Below are 19,081 nucleotides of genomic sequence, written 5' to 3'. Positions count from 1 at the left end.
ACGAGATGCCCGTTGACTCTGACACCAACCTCATCGCAAGAATCTCCGTCGCAGCTGCAAACGTCCGCAATTAGCCGGGTATTTTTGAAAGGGTTCGACAATCAACGCATTGCCGTTGTGAAGCGTGCATAAGTGTGGATGGTAAGAACTTTGAGCACTTGTTGTGCAACTTAACGTGTGCGCGTACTGTCTTGTGTAAAGTACCGCTAAATAAAGAGTTCTTCCCCCCATTATTGGCTTGTCATTTCTGCGCCTTCGTTTATCCTCCAGCTGATCAGGTTGGGGTTTCTAGCCATACAATCCTATGCGATTGTTTTGTTTTTGTGTTTTCTACCTCCCCTAAAAGTTTGTACATTGAGTTTTGAATCACTCGGTGTGTACATATATATACAGGACACCCTGTATATACTCATATCTACCTAGACACCAAACTTTGTCCAGATGTTTAGAAACTCTCTCATACCACGTTCAACTCACCTCAAACACTTATTTAATGGTGAAGCCAACATTACAGCAACAGTTAAAATCTCTCTTCCCACTCTATTTTCAAATGTTCAAAAATATCTTTATTTTTCATTAATTTTTTTTTGACCATTTAAATGCACTTTTTGAAAGGTTAAAATCGACTTTTGAACATCATGGTCCTTGGAGATACTCGTGTTTGTGTTTTTGTTTTGTATTATGTAAATATAAGTGTATATTTGTGTTTGTTTTGTGAATAAAAAAAATGGTCTAGACTCTATGACGTCAAAATTACTGCTTAAAACTAGGATTTTTGAGCGAGAATTTTTTTCCACCCATTCTCTGGAATTGTTGACAATTTCCCACTCTAAAAATTTAGTTGGTAAATTACTTTTTCAACCTAGTTCATCCACAATAGGAAATAAAAATATGATTGCTAGTCTTGCTTGTTTTTCTTTCAAAGAATGCAAGTATGTATTTTACAGTAATTTTGGTTTGAATGGGACAATACAGCCCCAGTCCTAGAACGGATAACTACTGTAATAAAAGATTTCATTTCCTTCTGCGTGTAAATAGATGTCACCAGATGGAACCATTTTCATGCTCGAGGGTCTCTGGGAAAGAGGAGCAAGGTGAACGGTTTTATTCGAAATAGTGGGCACTGTCTAGTAACATCTAAAGCAGGTGATAGCTATCAGTTTTTTAGTGTCATTCATTATCAACCACCCCACCCTTCGATATTACCTCTCTTCCAATAGAATAGTGAAGATGCTGCAACACTGAAAACTGCTTTGTCATGTTCAACTTTGATCTTTGTCTAGACATTATGCTTCTGAAATGATTGGCTTGAAACAAAAGAAAAATAAGGTTCTTCAAATTTAAAAAAAAAAAATTTGTACGGATAGAGCTTTTCAAACATCATAAATCCAATTGAAATTATTTCAAAAAAGCTGAACTTGGTCACTTCTGGAAAAAGAGTAAATTATGGAGGTATTAGAGGGGCACACACACCTTGAACCTCTTAAATGATTAGCATTCCAAGCCTTAAGCAATAGACTAATATTATTGCGAGAGAAATTTAATATTCAAGTGTGAATCACAAAATTGTTTGAATTGAATATCAAGTTCATTAAGTATTCAATTATTGTCGCCATTTCTTTGATTAAAATAACAAAAATATCAAATCGGAAATTGATATATAATTTTGTTATATATTCTAATATAATTTTTTTTCAAATTATATATAGGAAGTGCATCATTATGGAATACGATTTTTAATATTACAATTTGAAAGATGATATAAACCTGAAACCAGTTTTACAAAATTCGGATTCACATCGTTGCATTGAGGGTATTTAAAAATGGATGTCTGAGACTGGGATTACACTATAAAAGTTCTATAAAACTTGAAAAATGCAACCAATAAAATCATCAGTTACATTTGCTCCAATGTAACCAATATGCTTATATTGGTTAAATTTTTCAAGTTTTATAAAAGAGATTTTATCGCGTAATCCCAGCATGAGTAAAAACAAAAATATTAGGAGATTAATATGAAATGGGGGTGCTTCTCAAAATGGAGAAAACTGAATAAAATTGATCAAAAACAAGATTTTATTACCCTATAACTCAATGAAGATTACCTAATGTAAAATGTGTAAAAATACCTTTTTTCATATTCAAAAGATGCAAGAGCCATAAATTGAAGTATTAAATACATATTTTTAATAATTCTGGAAGCACAAAAACAATACAAAAATCAGTGACACAGAGAAAAAAACTAAACATCACAAAACATTTACAAATTCAAACTGATACAAAAAAAAAATTTCCAAAGTGAAAATGCATCAACATCCAAAATTTTTAATGCTTTAAGTATGATATGTTCTGATCTTCACTGATCAAAACAGATCATCACTGAATGTCAATATTCTGAGCAATTAAATAGACCATGAAAAATTTTTAATTATATATTTATCTTTACGTTCTCCAAAAAAAATTTTGTCTAAAAAACAGATATGAAGAGCCTGACTTATAAATCTGGCACAACATTTTTGTCTGATGAATTAGACATTGGACACATTTTTTTTAATTATTAAAACACATGTCTAATCATAAAAAATCATACATGTGCTTTTTCTAGTACCAATGTGCTAAAACTGGCATTTTAAAAAAACATTCAAATAACTCAATATATTGCAGAATTACAAAGCTATGATATGCATTCTTCAGCATGAGTTTTTGGCGTGCTCAAAGTAGATGTGACCAAAGTTTACAACAATCAATCAAAAAAAACAAAACAAAAAAAATTAACAATTCAAGGTTCACAAACACAATACAAAAATTAGGTTGGTTTTGTTGGATAGTTTCAAAGGGTTTGATAACTATGAGTTTACAACAGTGTTCCCCAAAGTGGGTGATATCACCCGCTGGGGGGTGCAATGGAAGTTTCTAAGGGAACATAAGAAGCTTTGGGTTTAGTACAAGATCCTATGGATTGGATTGATTTTGGGGGCGATGAGGAGAGAATTTTTTTGAACAAGGGGGCGATGGAACAAAACATTTGGGAAACTGGTTTACAACAACATTAGACAAGCAAACTTTTTTCTGATAAATACTCAGGAAAATATCTAATAACAAGTTTTATAGTGTATACATATAAAAAAATACTGACAAGCTAAATTATGAGGAAAAATACTTCCATAAAAAGATCATGACATAGATTAGCCAAAATTTAAAAATGTACATGTGTGTGTGTGTGTGTGTGTGTGTGTTTTTAATGGAACAATGGAATGACCATTGAGAAAATATTTACAATAACTAGGACATTTATTCTCATTGCAAGAGCACACATAAAATTCACAATAGCAAATATCACATTTGAAATTAAGAGACCAAATATTGAAAAATTTATGTGTGATCATCAGTGAAGAGTCCAAGCATTTCTTCCATGCTCTCAACCAACAATTTTAAAAAGTTCTGAGAATTAGTCAGCGAGCATGAATGTTTGGATGATACATGGAAAAATAGTCTATTTTCAGATGGAACTAAATATGCAATACCATAGCCTTCATCAGAGACTGGACCAAAACCTCCACCAGAGCCAAGCTATAATGAAATGATAAAAATTATTATAATGCCTTAAAAGAAACACAAAATAAACAAAAATTTAAGTCAATAAATGCTAAATGGAATAAAGTATGATAAAAAATGTTTGTCACATTTTACTACAAAGAAAGTGTCCAGCTTGATCAGATGTACAATAATTCTATCAGCTGAGAAGCTGACAGAATTATTCCACCTGTGGAGAAGTGTTATGCTAGTTTTGATGGGGACCAAAGGTCATGAGATCTCGTGGTCAATTGTTTGCTATATCTTCTTATGAAGACAATACTCATTATGCACCAAAACCTAAGTTAAGATTATTATAAATTTTTTATTTGCCATTTCCATTGGTTATAGTGCCTAAGAACTTGGTGGACCCATGCTTATTGGGCCCCAAATTATTCCAGGGATTAACATTTTTCTTAAAATTTATAACCAAGATTTCTATATTTTAGAGCAAGAAACACTTATATACACATGAACATTGTTCCTTTTAAGCTGTAGGCAAGAACGGCTGCACATGCAAAATCATGGGAATACACCATAAGTAGATATGGCATATTGCCATTCTGAACACAGTAGTTTGTGCATGAATACTCCCTGTAAAAAAACGCATCAAGAAATCATTACAAAATGTGGCAGCCAGATCACATGTAGGTATGCCAATGATTATTGTTGCAAAAGAAATTATGCAAATATTCCCAACACCAAAGGGTGTGAAAGCACTTCTATTGCTCTTTTAAATGGCCTCAAAGACTGCTTTTGCATATTGTACCTGTTTTCACTTGATAAGCTATTGTTGAAGTTGCCTCTGAAACTCAAACAGCTTTTACACAATCAACATACTTCAAATAAAGACACATCCTATTGATTGAGACAAGCAGGGTTGACATATCAAAGTGTTTATTGCTCATGAACTTGACCAAGCAGTTAGGAGATACTGGTAGCAGATTTGTGAAGGCAAGCACATGCATCAAACAGGTTTTAGATCAGAAGCATAAATAGGATCAACTTTTGGAGGGCACAAGGAATTTCTTCCAGAGAAATTTTAAGTTATCAACTAAAAAAGCATTTAAATTAACAGAAATTGATTAAAATAATGAAGGTATTTTCTTTCAATATTTAATTTTTTTAACAAAAATATTGAAAAAATTAAATATTTGGTTAGCTTGGAGGGGTGGTGGCATGAACCCCCATACTCTGGATGCTCTAGGTCACCCAACAGTAAAAAGGATTGCTCTTTTCATCTATAGGCAAGCTTGAGCGGTGCCGTGAATGATTGCACCGACCATCCAATTGCAGATACTATCTTTGTCCGGGAACCTGATCTCGCACCAGACCATTAGCAAAAGAAAGTTTGTCATCATAGCATCCATTCAATTTGTGCTATTGACAGCTCAACATGGTCGCTCTCATTCACAGTAGTGTTGAGAGCTACAAACTTCGACAGCTGTGGATTGGTACCGCATTGCCTCCAGTGATGAATTCTGTTTAGCATCCAATGGTGCCCCAATGGTCAGCAGATGAATACTGATTATTCTTTGAAAATTCACATTATCTCAACTTCAGGTGTGGTGATCTGGGAAGCTACCACATGGAACCATTGTGACACATGGAACCATCAAAACTAAATGATAAGTCCGGGAAATCTTGCAGTCACATGTTTTACTCATAGCAGGGCTTCCAGCAGGCATTTTTCAGTATGATAATGCTCCTCCACATATAGCAGGAGTTTATCAAGAATTTCGTGTCACTGTGCTGTTCTTCTCAATAAATGATTGCTTTGTTCTGATAATGTGATCATTTATACATTTTAATATGATAATTGCACATGCCAAGTTTCATTCAAATGTGTTTTCTTTTTAGTGCTTTTTTTTCGATCGGGAGAATAACATAAAAATTAGAGAGAACATTGCACATGAGTATGAACATACTATACTGCAGCATGTAGTTAGGATTTCTGTGGTTCCCAACTTCAAGGCGTGAATGTGAGCCGATCTCCCCGTTAAAAAGTCTCGCCACAGAGAGCAACAGGCCTACAACGTTACAAATATTCAATCATTACACTTCACTCACTATTTGAAGTATAGATGGAGCACTGAAATATCAGACACAACACTAGCTACACACTCAGACTGTTAGGTGCACTCACTTTGTTCCAGACTCTGCCACGAAGCTGGGCTGGAAGAGATCTCTGCAACAGGGTAAGTCCAGTGGCAGAGACCCTGGCGTTCATTCATTCATTGCAGCATGTAGTTACTGGTGGATGACATGTTTATTATGTTTTATGATGTGTTTCTACTTTGCACAATGTGACTTGTGAATTTTCATATTTTTATTTTTTTTTAGACTTCATGAGTAATAGCTAATATAAGCAAATGCTAGTTCATCATGGTTTGATTCTCATATTAAAAGAGTTTGACTATACTTTATTCATTGAGATGAAAACTTGATGGAACAACATGACAGAGTCAGAAGAGTGAGTGAGACAGACAATAGAACAATTGAAACAACAAAACAGTGATTGCAAAAATGAATGAACAGTAGAACCTCCCATAACTGGAGCAACCAAAATAATTTTTTATATGCACATATTCAAAGATATATGCAATCTGAAAGTGTATGTGGGGTCAATGACCAAATAAGTAATGCAAATAATTTGTGAGCTGGTTTTGTTCAATTTATGTGAACTTTTACTAATAAAACAAGCAAAAAAACAATATGTTTAGCATTTTAGTAGATTTCAAAAAACCCCTTATTTTAGTCCTTTTAAAGTTCTATAGAGATATCTAATCCTATACCAAATTTTTTTTGCCAGAGATAAATTCAGCCCCCCCCCCCCCATTTCAGATAAAAGGTTCTACAGTACCAAGAAATACAATACTCACCTTATTAGAAAAAACATCTAAATTTATATCAGGCATTGTTGTCAATTGAGTGTGTGGTGTCTGACTAGTTGATAAAGTCCACTGACGTGTTATTATTTTATGCAAGAAATCACTTTCCTAAAATATTAAATTACATCATAAAATTATCACACCATCTTCAAAATATTCACAAGATGTTTTCCAACATCTTTAACTTTTTATAGTATATTATTTTCATAACGATCAAGTTATAAGTGTAACAAAATACAAACACTGACTAGCAGCTAAATGTTATATATGAGGCACATCCAGCAAGTAAATTCTGTTCTCAAATATTGTCCTGCAGCACTTCAATTACAATGGTAAGTGTGTATGCTGATTTTTTTTTTCCAGTAAGATGTTGGTGCTGTTTTCAGGCATTTTTATGGTGTATACACTTCTTGGCATGTGTTTATAATGAAAGAAAATTGAATCACCTGTTGCACATGATTCTGTTTTATAAACATTCATTCTGAAAAAGCTTAGTTCCGCCTAGTACAAAAAATGTTGGAATGTGCACACAACCTCCACCAAAAGTCAGTTTAAATCAGGGTTGTCAAATTTGCTCCCCGGGTAGATACCCATTTTCCCCTTTGGCTGAGTGTTTTACCCTAAAAAAACCCGGGGTTTTTGGGGAAAATGGTTTTTTTTGGAGGAAAATGTGTTGCTTTCAGGTTAAAATTTTATTTTGAAGTTAGTTTATGTATTTCAAAAATTGCTGCATACCTTTTTTTTATGTATGAGATGTAAGCATTTAGGTATGAGATTTACATATTAAAATATGTTACAAGAAAACGCAAACAGAAAATCTAACCATGGGCCTTAATTTAACAAATATACCTGATGTGTAATATGTGATAAGCATATCCACAGAAATGATTTCTTATTTATAAATACACAATAATTTTTCACACACGCACAAATCCTTGTATAAATAAATTGAAGCCTCTGTGAAGAAGTAAATCAATATTACGTAAACTGAATTTTCATTCAAAATATATATTTACATGTTTGCATTACTTATTCTTAAGTTTGCGGCAGCTCGCCAAAGACTGGCCAACAGTCGCCAAGTGCGGAGTCTACTTTAGTCTATGTTTGTGACTCTACAGACCGGAGCAGAATGCTGATTCAATATGTTGTGTTGTCTATGATACATAAAAAGCTGATTGTCGCAGTGGTGACCAAGATATTTGTTATCCTGCCAAACAAAATAGACAGATTACAAAAAGGTCCTACCCTGATGCTAATGGCATTGGCGGTGCTGCCCGCAGCACATACACGAACTACACTGAAGAATTATTTGAAACAATTGAAAAAAACGACAACAGAGAAATTGCTTGGACTGACATAGAAAATAAAAAATTTTGAAATTCCAAAACTATTGTCCAAAGCAACCCTTTTAGCCCATGTGAAACTCGTACTTCAAATAGATGCATCCGCTTTTGTCATTGGCGGTGCAATGTTTCAGGTGGTTGACAACGAGTTTCGGCCTCTTGCATTCTTTTCTAGGAAATTATCTCTCACAGAATGCAACTACAGTGTGTACGACCACGAGTTGCTGGCTGTACATGTTTCTATAAAGCAGTTTTGGCTAAACTATGTTAGAAGCTACGGACTTTTATCCCGCATTGCATCAATTTCAATCCTATTGACTATAACAAAATTTCAAAAGCACAAGAACGCGACCAAACTTTAACTGATCTTTTACAAAATCCACAAGGATTACAGCTCAAAAAAGTGACTTTGCCAGACTCAAATACTTCACAATTTTGTGATCTCTCCACTGGCGCAGCTAGACCATATATACCAGAACAATTTTGGAAGCAGATTTTCGAGACCATTCATAATATTTCCCATCCAGGAATTAAAGCTACAACTAAATTGATTTGGACTCACTTCATTTGGTCTTCATTAAATAAAGGTTGTAATAACTGGTCCAGACAATGTATATCTTGTCAAAAATCCAAAGTAACACGACATATGAAAACCCCATTAGGTTTATTTCCTGACCAAACTGAGCGATTTCATCACATCCATCTTAATATCATTGGTCCTCTACCTCTTTCTGGTGGCAATGCCTATTGTCTAACTATGATAGACAAATTCACAGGTTGACTGGAGGCGGTCCCGATTCCAGACATCAGCACCAAGACTAGCTCGCACATTCTACTCAACATGGATATCTCGCTTCGGGGCGCCATCCAAGATTACAACAGATCATTTGAGAGCTCCCTCTTCCTAGCACTGGCAAGAGTACTAGGAATTCAATGAATACGGTCCTCACCATATCACCCGCAAGCAAATGGCCTCATAGAGGAGCTACACAGACCACTCAAAGCTGCCATCAAGGCATATAACACAGAGCACTGGTGTACTGCCCTGCCCACCATATTACTCGGTTTCTGTAGCGCCTTCAAAGAAGATCTGAAAGCTACCACTGTGGAATCGGTATACGACACTAATCTCACACTTCCCGGAGAAATATTCAATCTCACTCTGAGGGAAACATCATCAAAAGAACTTGTTGAGACTATCAAAGAACATTTTCCAAAATTACGACCGCGACCAACATCTTGTCATGGACCACAAAGTATTTTCATCCACCCTCATCTAAAGGACTGCTCACACGTATTCATTCAGCATGATGGAGTGTGGAAGCCGCTCCAAGCTCTATATGACGAACCATTTCAAGTGATCCAATGACGTGAAAAGACATTCGACATCGATGGCCTTGGGAAAAAAACGAACAGTTTCTCTGGACAGACTGAAACTCGCCTTCCTGGATTCAGACGTGAAAGATTCCAGTCTGTCGTCAACAAGAATTACTTTGCCTACGCCTCCCGTTCCTCACACAAGAAAAACACATTCCGGATGAACTGTCCATTTCCCGGACCGTAAGTTCGCTACTGGGGGTGGGGAGTGTGCGGTGGCTCACCAAAGCTGTGGCCAACAGTCGCCAAGTGTGAATCGATGTTTGTGACTCTACAGATCGGAGCAGAATGCTGATTCAATATGTTGTGTTGTCTATGATACATAAAAAGCTGATTGTCGCAAGTTTTAAACAGGTACATCAGACTTTCATAACTGAAATATCAAGAGACAAATAAAATTATCTCACAAGGAAAAGAAAATAACTGTGGGATTCTTGAATTGAACAATGGTAACGAACACCAGGGTTTAAGATAGATAAAAAATTCCTTTCGCAAAAAAGCGAAAATGGGGAGAAAAGCTTTAGCAAAATACTACAATGCTAATGTAATGATTGATGGTTGGATGTCTACTTGTTCGTACCTCCTGTATGCATTTTTGCAAAAGTGGCTACCACTTCTTTCACATTCTAGGATTTTCTTTCTCATTTTGCGAAAAATGCGACCGTAGCTTAAACCCTGACGAACACCTTCAAGTGAAACAGAACAAAAAGTATAGTTTTCCTCTGAAAATAAGACCTAACCAGAAAATATAAGCCCTAGCTTTATTTTTCAAGATGCTCATAACATGAGCCTGACCCCAAAAATTGGCCTGTTTAAATCATCAGCCAGATGAAGGTATTCTGTAGGTCTGTTGCTATACATGACAGATTGCCTTGCATAAAGTGATATTAATATACAATAATGTTATTAACATTTGTATTTAATGATAATTCAAGTTATTCCACAGTTTTAAGTTCCCAAAAATCACTTATTTGGACAAGTGGAAAACACCTTCAGAGTAATGAATCCTGAGAATGACTATTATCTCTTCATAACCAGATCATTTTTTAAAAATATTTCAGAATTTAATTTAATTTAATGAAGCAGGGATATTCTTGTAAGGAATTCAAGAAAAAGAGAAGCATGCGACTTTAGCTCCTGGAGGTTAGGGTTAGATTTAAAAAAAAAACTATGGGGTTCTGGTTACGTAGCTATAAGTTTTATTTTTGACTAATTAGGACACTTTTGGATACATTTTCTTCTGGGTTTGAAAAATTTGGAGAAAAAAATTAAGGCATCATTCTGATTTCTCAGAATTTTCATTATCCAAATTCATTCATTTTACCACAATCTTCTTGTTGCAGTTCTGCTTACAACTCAAGGTTGAGATACAATTATGCAGAAGTGGGTGTGTTTGTGTGTGAATAATTATGGTCTTATTATATGGTTAATTTTATTGATCAATTCCATAGTTTAATGTGCACCAAAAAATGTTATGTATATTCTGTATATTCAGACATAAGATGTACACATAAAGGTTGTACATACATTTTTAAGTTACATATTCTCAGGTTACGGAAAAAGGAAATTTGTAACAGTCAAGCTGTTGACAAGGATATACAGTAATACTTTTATTCACGAGACACGTGAGGTTTAAGTTGTATCGAAAGGCGAAGACATTCTCTAGTAGTTTGATTTTAAGCTTCATGACAAAGGGTTGTCAGTTTCGCATGTTAACATACAGTTGTTCTGTATTAATGTATAATAAAGGAATTTTCAATGTTCGCTGCTCCATATACACCACACCAACCATCACAAATTCAATTTTCCTCCCATTTTGCCCAAAAAAACCTGTCCAGGCTGTAAATGAACAATTATTCCCTTATTTTATGGTCAATTTTATTAATAAAATACATAGTTTAACATGCACCAAAAAATTTATATTTAGACATAATGTAAGACGCATACATAAAGGATGTACATACATGTTTAAATGAGATATTTTGAGGTTGTGGGAAAAGGGAATTAAATTTTCCTCATTTTGCCCAAAAAATGGGTTTTTTAGGAAAACCCGCCCAGGCTGGGTTTTTTACAACCCTGGTTTAAATGGCAATTTTACAACGAAATGGACATGACATTTTGAAATTTGAGGGGGGAAGAGAGAGTGACATTATAGCGAATCATTTGTACTTTTTAATCTTCTCTTACTACACGTGCCAAAGTTTTTAGTTGTCCCCCATATGCAATTTGTTCATCATCATGCACCCTTTTCCTTGCATTCTTCCCCCTTTTTTTTAAAGTCTTACCATGCATAAGCATCATTGAATCACTCATTATGCAACCCAAATGATGATCATTTGCTAAACAATTTAAGTTCCTTTAACATTCCTCACATTCTGGAACCAGATAATAAAGTCAATTTACATGTGATAAACAATTTGGTTTTTAGACAATACAAACACATGCCAACAAGCACAGGCAATGCAAGATTGCCTGAAAGAATGTGTGCATGATTAAGAGGTCTTACTATAAAATAAACATACTCAGCACAGATGTGCACCCATTGTGATTAATGAAGTGGGAATTTTCAAAACAGAACTTATTTGCTATACGTCATATATATATACATTTATACATTAATCTCCAATACAAAAGGTCTGAGTTGAAATTATATCTAGGCTATGAATTTTCCTATCATGTGATTCAAAATTGGTCATAACTACAAGTTCCAGTTTATTCAGTCCGTCTGAGTATATATGACTAAAAATTTTAATGCTTAACCTATCAGGTGAACTGGAAAAAAAAATTGAATCCCAACACCAAAAGTAGTATTCTACATTCTTAGTGGAAAAAGATTCAATTTTTCCAACAGTGTATACACAGTATAAATCATATACATATACAGTGCTTTTTTTTGTCTTGCTTTGAGACACTCAAATGCAGTAGATAACACTTATTAGAATCAATGTTATTGCTTGGATATCATTGTAACTTCGGCAAAGTACAGGCCAAACTTATACCACAAAAAACAGAAGGAAAACTTTATTTATAGTTATAATCTTGAATACATTATCAAGTTTTTCAGTCTAAATCAATAGGGTACGTAGGGTAGGGTATATAGGGTGTAATGAAATAAAATGTTTTGTTACATTGAATATTTTTTATATTGTATAGCAAAAACTTTGAAACCAAAATCAACATAATTTTTTTACATAGGACCCATTTATTCTGGATGATGGTGCAAATTTTAAATGCAGGCCCACTGGTCCGTAGTGAAAGTTCAAAGGGCCCCAATGCAACAATCCAGTAGAACAATCTATTTTTCTACTGGATAACCACTGTTTAATCACCATCACATAAAAAAAATTTAACAATCTAAGTAAAAAAAATCAGTCAATTTATATTTACAAAATTAGGTTAGAGGTCCCACACCACAGTATTCTGAGGGCCACATTTGGCCTGCAACCGATGGGTTGAGCATACACAGCCAATGGATTAGCTCAGTGGGTTCATGGTACACTCTGTGATAAACCAAGGCAAAGCTAGCAGAAAGAAGAAAGCTACAGATCTCATTGGAAAAATATAAGGGACAGCCTAAACAGGTCATGAACAGACCATTGCAAATAGTTGGTAATTATTGCTGATGGTCACCAATTTGGAACCAACAGAGGACTGAACTTTCAGAGAACAATCTATTTTCTACTGGTTTGATAGAACTATTCAGAATTTCAGTTCACAGATCTTAGAAAAAAATTTGTGCATGAGAATTATCTATATCTATGGCATCACTGCAGTTTCTGTAAAGATAATGACTTTATGATTAAGAAGCTAAAAAACCCCAAAAAACAGTGAGTATTTTTACCTAGATGATAAAACTGCAAAAAAATATTTAAAAAAATAATCGTGTATCTCATTCAGAATAAAACATATGGTGACCATTCTTGTATTTATGTATATTTTAGATATTATCAATCAATTATTGTTTATCTATTAATTAAACGCCCAGATTGCCAACGTAATCACATTAAGTGGTGCTCACTACATATTTATAAACCTATGCAAAAATTCATTTTAAAAAACTGCTGTAGAAAAAAAACAATAAATTTGGAAAAATTCTCAATTCTCTCTAAAGCTGAGATTACACTTTAAAAGTTTGATAAAAGATCTTTTAAAAAATTTGAAAAAAAAACAACCAATGTGCCTATTGGTTACATTTGTTTGAGTGTAACCGATACATTTATTGGTTGCATTTTTCAAATATTATCAAGGAGCTTTTACAAAACTTTAATAGTGTAATTCCGGCCTTATTTATATAATAAATTTGGAACTGCTTTAAGAATGGTTTCAAAAATTAAAATACTTTTATTATGAATGTAATTTTAACAATGTTCAGTTAAATTTAATTTTTTTCCCATGTGACTCAAATTTCCTTTGATAAGTAAAATTTGAATGCAAACTGCTTTTTGTGATCATTAAATAAAACTCATTCTATATATACATATATGCTAATAAAATAAATATACTTACATATCCCATGCCTTTACAAGCCACATACAGAGCAAACAGGTGCCGATCAATTCCTTTCCCGTTCATGGCTTCTCTATATAGGTTTTGATGTTTATTTGCAGCGCGCTTAAGTAGTTTCTTCTTTTCATCTTCACTTTCACCTTCTCTCATCATGCTCCTAAATGAAATTTGTATGTCTATTATTTTATAAAGGAAGTCCCCTTTGAATATTTTCTGAACAAAATATTTACAAAACTGAAATATATAGAGGATACTAAAAAAACAAAGGAATTACAATCTTGATAAAACAAAATCATGAGAAATTTTGTTTTATATATAAGCAAATGTATTTTTCTTTCCTTTTTTGGTCCAACATTTGACGAAAATGCATTCTTAATAAAAAGATCTCACAGATTCCATTACAGTGGAACCCTGCTACACACTACATCATGCTTCAATATGTCCTAGAATTGGGATATATTTTGTCTCATTGCACCATATCATGTCTTATTATTTTAAGCATCTAAAAAATCCACTTCTAAAGTGCCCAGCAAAAAAGCTTAGACAATGATAAAATTTGCTCTTTTAGTTGAAAAAAAACCAATGTATAGAATAAGAATTATCTGATATACTTCTGAAAATATTTTTCAAACTTTTTAATATCAAAAACAAAAATTTAGTTCTTGATGAAAATAAATTTTTGTAAAAAAAAAAGTGAAATTTGAGCTTCTAAAGTCTGAGACAATGAAAAATTTTTATCATCTATCATCAAATTATGCAAATTCCCCACAAATGACATCTCCACTGCCCAGTGTTTATGTTCTACATGCAATAGCAACAGCCATTTAAAATGATGGGAGCTTCAGAGATTGTTTTTGAAGAATTAAGCAGAATATGGGAGTTGAAATCTGAAGGGACGACTTTCAGAAAAGTCTATCTACAGAATATTATCAGCAGGTGGTATCTATCGAGATAAACATAAATCAGGAAAGCCATGTGTTACAAACAAAAGAGATGGCAGAAGAATACAAATACTGCTACACAAAGGATGATTGCATAGCAAATTGAAGTATATCTGGGTGGTCAGATTCAACAGATATGATTTGTAAATACATATAAAAAATGGGTACAATAGTATTTTGAAAAACTATGAAAAAATCAGCTTTGAAAACTGGGCACATAGCATAAAGATTATAGTGGGCTCACAAGTATGTCATATGAACTAAATTATTTAGTTATTTTTAACAATGAGAAGAAGTGGAACCCAGTCCAAATGATTAGGGGCACTCTATTGGCACAATTTGGGTAAGGAACCACAAATTAAATTGCAGGTAAGATGATGGCTCACTGATGGCCATGGCTGTTTTCTTATACAATGGGCAGATATGTGCAGCCTTTTTTAAAGGTTGAAAAAATGCTCAAAATTGCATACAAACACTACAGCATAATTTATTACCATTTGATGAACTTCTAGACAGTCTTCATTAGGAGTTTCAGCAAGATGATGTAGCCATACACACAACAGAGGAAATTGAATTTTCTAGCTAAATTATTTAATGAACTTAACTTTTAGGTTTATTGAAAGTTTTAATTTTTTTAATGTATGAGCACAAAAAAAATTAACTTACAAAACAAAATCTCTAGATTCAACAGTACAGGAACGGACTGTTTCTGTTCTTCCACCGAGGTATAATCTTGTCATAGATGCTTCATAAGTCTGTACAAATTTTTTGCTTTCTTTGTAATATGCCAGTTGGAGTGCCAGTTGAATAAATGCATCTGGAGAAATCTAAAAAAAAAAAAAGCTTTAAACTATGAAAGAGTTTGTTGAAAAATGTGTGTGTGAAAAAATCATGCTCACACAAGCATAAACAACCTTTCTTTCCCTGATTAATGTTTTTCTTTCCTAACTATTTTTTTGTTGGCCTCATAAAAGTGAATTTTGCTACTTTGAGCAAAATAATTCTGTTCTATAATCCACAGCACTGTATAAACCTCATATAACAATTGCCTTTACCAATAATAGAAATCTTAAGAAATATGGAATGGGTTGTTGATCATGTTTTTTCAGAAAAAAATGTTGATCCTCTTACTTGTATCTACATATTAGCTATACATCTTTGAAAAATTATTTTTTGTGAATTAGAATTTAAAAAAAAACACATTTCTATTACTCTCACGAAAAAAAAGTAGCAGGGATAACACAGCAGTCTATATTCTGCACAGAGAAATTCAGATGTTTTTAATGTGTAATCCACAGATTATATGCAAAACATTATCATATATACTTAAACTCCATATGCAAATATAATAGAACCTCTCGATAACAGACACCCACAGGGACCCAAAATTTTGTCCACTGACGGGGAATGTCTGCTAATGGGGAGTAAAATCCACAGTCCTGTCCACATAATTAAAAAAGTGTCCAAGTGTCCACTAATGGGGAGTGTCCCATGTGAGACGTTTCACTTATGTAGTAAAGAAAAAAACTTTTCTTCTGTATAATGGAAAATAAAAAACTAGAGTGTGAAAAGTGAGGCAAACTACAATTTTAAAATTGTAGAAGTTAGCAGTGGTTTAGTCTCCACCAAAAAATATCATGGTGACAAAATAATAAAAGAAAGATTAATTCAGATTTTATTGTAATAATTCTTCCTTTTTCACCTCAACAAAATTTTCAGCGTTACTTAAAAAAATGTAAAACTCTACATTCAATTTATTAAACACAGATATCTTAATAGCTTCATTTAATATTTTGGGACTAATTTTCAAAGAAAAATCTCACCTGACATTTTTTAATAGCTCCTTTTCCCCACTTATTATGGTCAACCACAATTAAATCAATATCTTTGTTGTCCTGTAAAAAATATATTTTGCATCACAATGAACATGGTCTAGTAGACACAGCTTATTGGAATCACAGATGATGTTATCATTCAGATACTGTTAACACTTTTGCCAAGTACGAAACAAACCAATATCATAACATGGGAAAAAATTTGTTTTCAGGATTATGGTTTGCATTATCTATTTTTTTGCTGACAAAAAATTTTTTGTGCAAGCCCGTCATTTGAGGGGAGATTTAAAGGGACATGCCCCTCGCCTTTAAAAATACAATAGAAATTAACAAACAAGGTGAAATATATATGTATAATTGAGAAAAGGGAAGACAAATTTCAAGTCAATTTTTTGACCAATTACAACTCCAATATTAGTAAAAAATTCTGAAAAGTATTGTATTCTTTATATATTGTATTGTATAACTTTGCAAAATTAAAAATATTTGCAATAATACCAAGGATTACCAAAAAGCGCTACACAATTTAAAAAAAAATAGCTGACAATAACTTCCCTGTTTCTTTTTCCAACTTATGTATACAAGACACAATTTAGTCATGACATTTGTCATGTAATTATTTTAAAAACTTTGTTCCTCAGTTGTGGCAATGCTAAAAACTAGCAGTTAAGCCTGTACAGCAATTGCACTCGGGCATGTGTCTTGGCCACGAAAAAGTCGTGGCTTGTTCCTCACAAGATGTAATTATTGGTAAGCAATTTTTTTTGGGTTATATCATTTATTCCTGCATCTCATATTTGTATCTTTGTTCATATTGTGTGGTGATATTGTCTTTGTTTCGTTGATATTTTATGTTGCTTTTTTCCTACGTACTCACTGCAAACGTTGGGGAACTGGCACATTAGTTTAGGCTTAAGGCCAATGTACTATCAGAGACATTTGCATATTTTTTGGCTATTCTTATGACGAGCCTAGAGATAGCTTTATATATTCAGATCAACGATTTCATCATTTTTTTTCAATTTGAAATATTCATCTTCGATTTTTTAACTGTTGAATGCTTTTAGCATAACACTAAGTTGCTTTTTTGAAATCTTCCATCTTTATTATATATATAATATACACACACGCACACACATATATATATATATAATATGCTTACATATACATATATTTGAATAATGTATATACATGTATATTGAGTATATGTTCATTGTCCGCCCTCCCCTGAAAAAAAAAGTTGAAATGATGGGTCTGTTTTTGTGTCATAATGCAATGATTTTCCTCTCTTATAAGTTATTGTTATAGACCTGCAAGACTATGTAGGTCAAAATGTGTACACCCCTCTCTTTGTTACAAACATTCCTGTACTCGGTGCACAATGTCCTAATCCGGCTGTAGTAGCCACTATAATCCATGTATGTGTGTAGCTGCTTTTTCAATGACCTTCCTACAGTGGAGGCAAATGTCAGGTATAAAAAAAGCCCCCCTTTCTTTCAGTTCTTAGCCAGTTTCTTTCAGTTGACCAGTTTCACAGTTACTCGACCCAAACACTTTCTCAAGGGATCTAAGGAACATGCTACACAATAAAAAGATCACTATTGAACATTAAGCAAGTTCCATTCTGACTCCTTACAATGTCTGAATAATAATAACCCAGGATTTCAGTTGAAAGAAAAAAGATCCTGTTCCACAACCAGGGACAGGCTTAGTTATTTTGCAGCCCATTACAAGAATAGTTTTGTGGCCCTCTTTAATTTTTTATATGCATGCTGCTTCCACTACAAGAGATATGATAGGGATTAGACCCAGATATTAACTCATTTTTGTTCTATATATTTTTTTCACAGAAAATCACTTTATGGGGCAATCTAAAAGACATAGAATTTGGGTCCATCAAAGAACCTTTCAGAGAAGATACCAGAGTTCAGGGTTGTCTTACCACTAGGTAGTAAAGTGGATATAGGGAGCCTCTAGTTAGAGATATATGCAAAACAAAATAATGTTTAATACATGAAAAAATATTTTAAATTGGTGTGGTTGGCACCTCCAGTCTGATAGGGAGATGTGCCTAGAGAATATATTTTTCAGAAATCTACAGGGCTCTGGAATTAGTCTTATATTTTTCCAAATATTTGAACTATAAATTTCCTTAAAAATCAATACAAGGAGCCAACTTAGCCTGGTGCCCTGTTAAAAATCAAGAACCCCATTCAATGATGGGAGGGAGGACAGATTCACTATTCACAGGCCTACGAGTGGCTGTTAACCCCTTGAATTGAGAGTCCTGCTCACCATGAAATTGCCTGTTTGAGCAGTGCTGCCTGAAAATAAACTGCAGTTCAAGGGGTTAATAAATAGACATATTTTTCACGCATACACTAACAGAACTTCAGTTCTGGCCTTTTAAAGCAGTTGTAGTTGAATGTGCACGTAAATTCAATGTAATAAAAGTTTTATGTCCCTCAACATTTTGCGGCCCAGTGCAATCGCACCTGCTCAAGTCTCACCATGTTCACAAAAAGGGGAAAAAGTTTTCATCATTGAACATTTTGCAACTAGTATGTGAGAAACACTTGGAAACCAACGTACAGAATATATTTTTCAGAGAGCTA

The 19,081-nt window shown here is 33.6% G+C and overlaps 1 protein-coding gene across 3 annotated transcripts in view; it reads right to left on the bottom strand.

Annotated features, from left to right (window-relative positions):
* Positions 1–2,164: 2,164 nt before the first annotated feature.
* LOC149072559 (carnitine O-palmitoyltransferase 1, liver isoform-like) overlaps positions 2,165–19,081 on the bottom strand; it is a 117,481-nt gene continuing 100,564 nt past the window's right edge. For all 3 annotated transcript variants that reach the window (XM_089246150.1, XM_089246151.1, XM_089246152.1), the window contains exons 14-18: positions 16,455–16,526; positions 15,298–15,458; positions 13,691–13,847; positions 6,456–6,572; positions 2,165–3,570 (exon numbers count right to left, since the gene is read on the bottom strand). In XM_089246150.1, coding sequence (XP_089102276.1) covers positions 3,373–3,570; positions 6,456–6,572; positions 13,691–13,847; positions 15,298–15,458; positions 16,455–16,526 — 705 coding nt within the window. In that variant the 3' untranslated portion in view covers positions 2,165–3,372. The remainder of the gene's footprint in view (positions 3,571–6,455; positions 6,573–13,690; positions 13,848–15,297; positions 15,459–16,454; positions 16,527–19,081) is intronic.

This window comes from Pholcus phalangioides, unplaced genomic scaffold, assembly GCF_987345545.1.
Source record: "Pholcus phalangioides strain wild (caught in Gottingen) unplaced genomic scaffold, Ppha-v1.0 ptg000017l_1, whole genome shotgun sequence".
Taxonomy (NCBI): domain Eukaryota; kingdom Metazoa; phylum Arthropoda; class Arachnida; order Araneae; family Pholcidae; genus Pholcus; species Pholcus phalangioides.
This window is presented reverse-complemented; position numbering and strand designations above follow the sequence as displayed.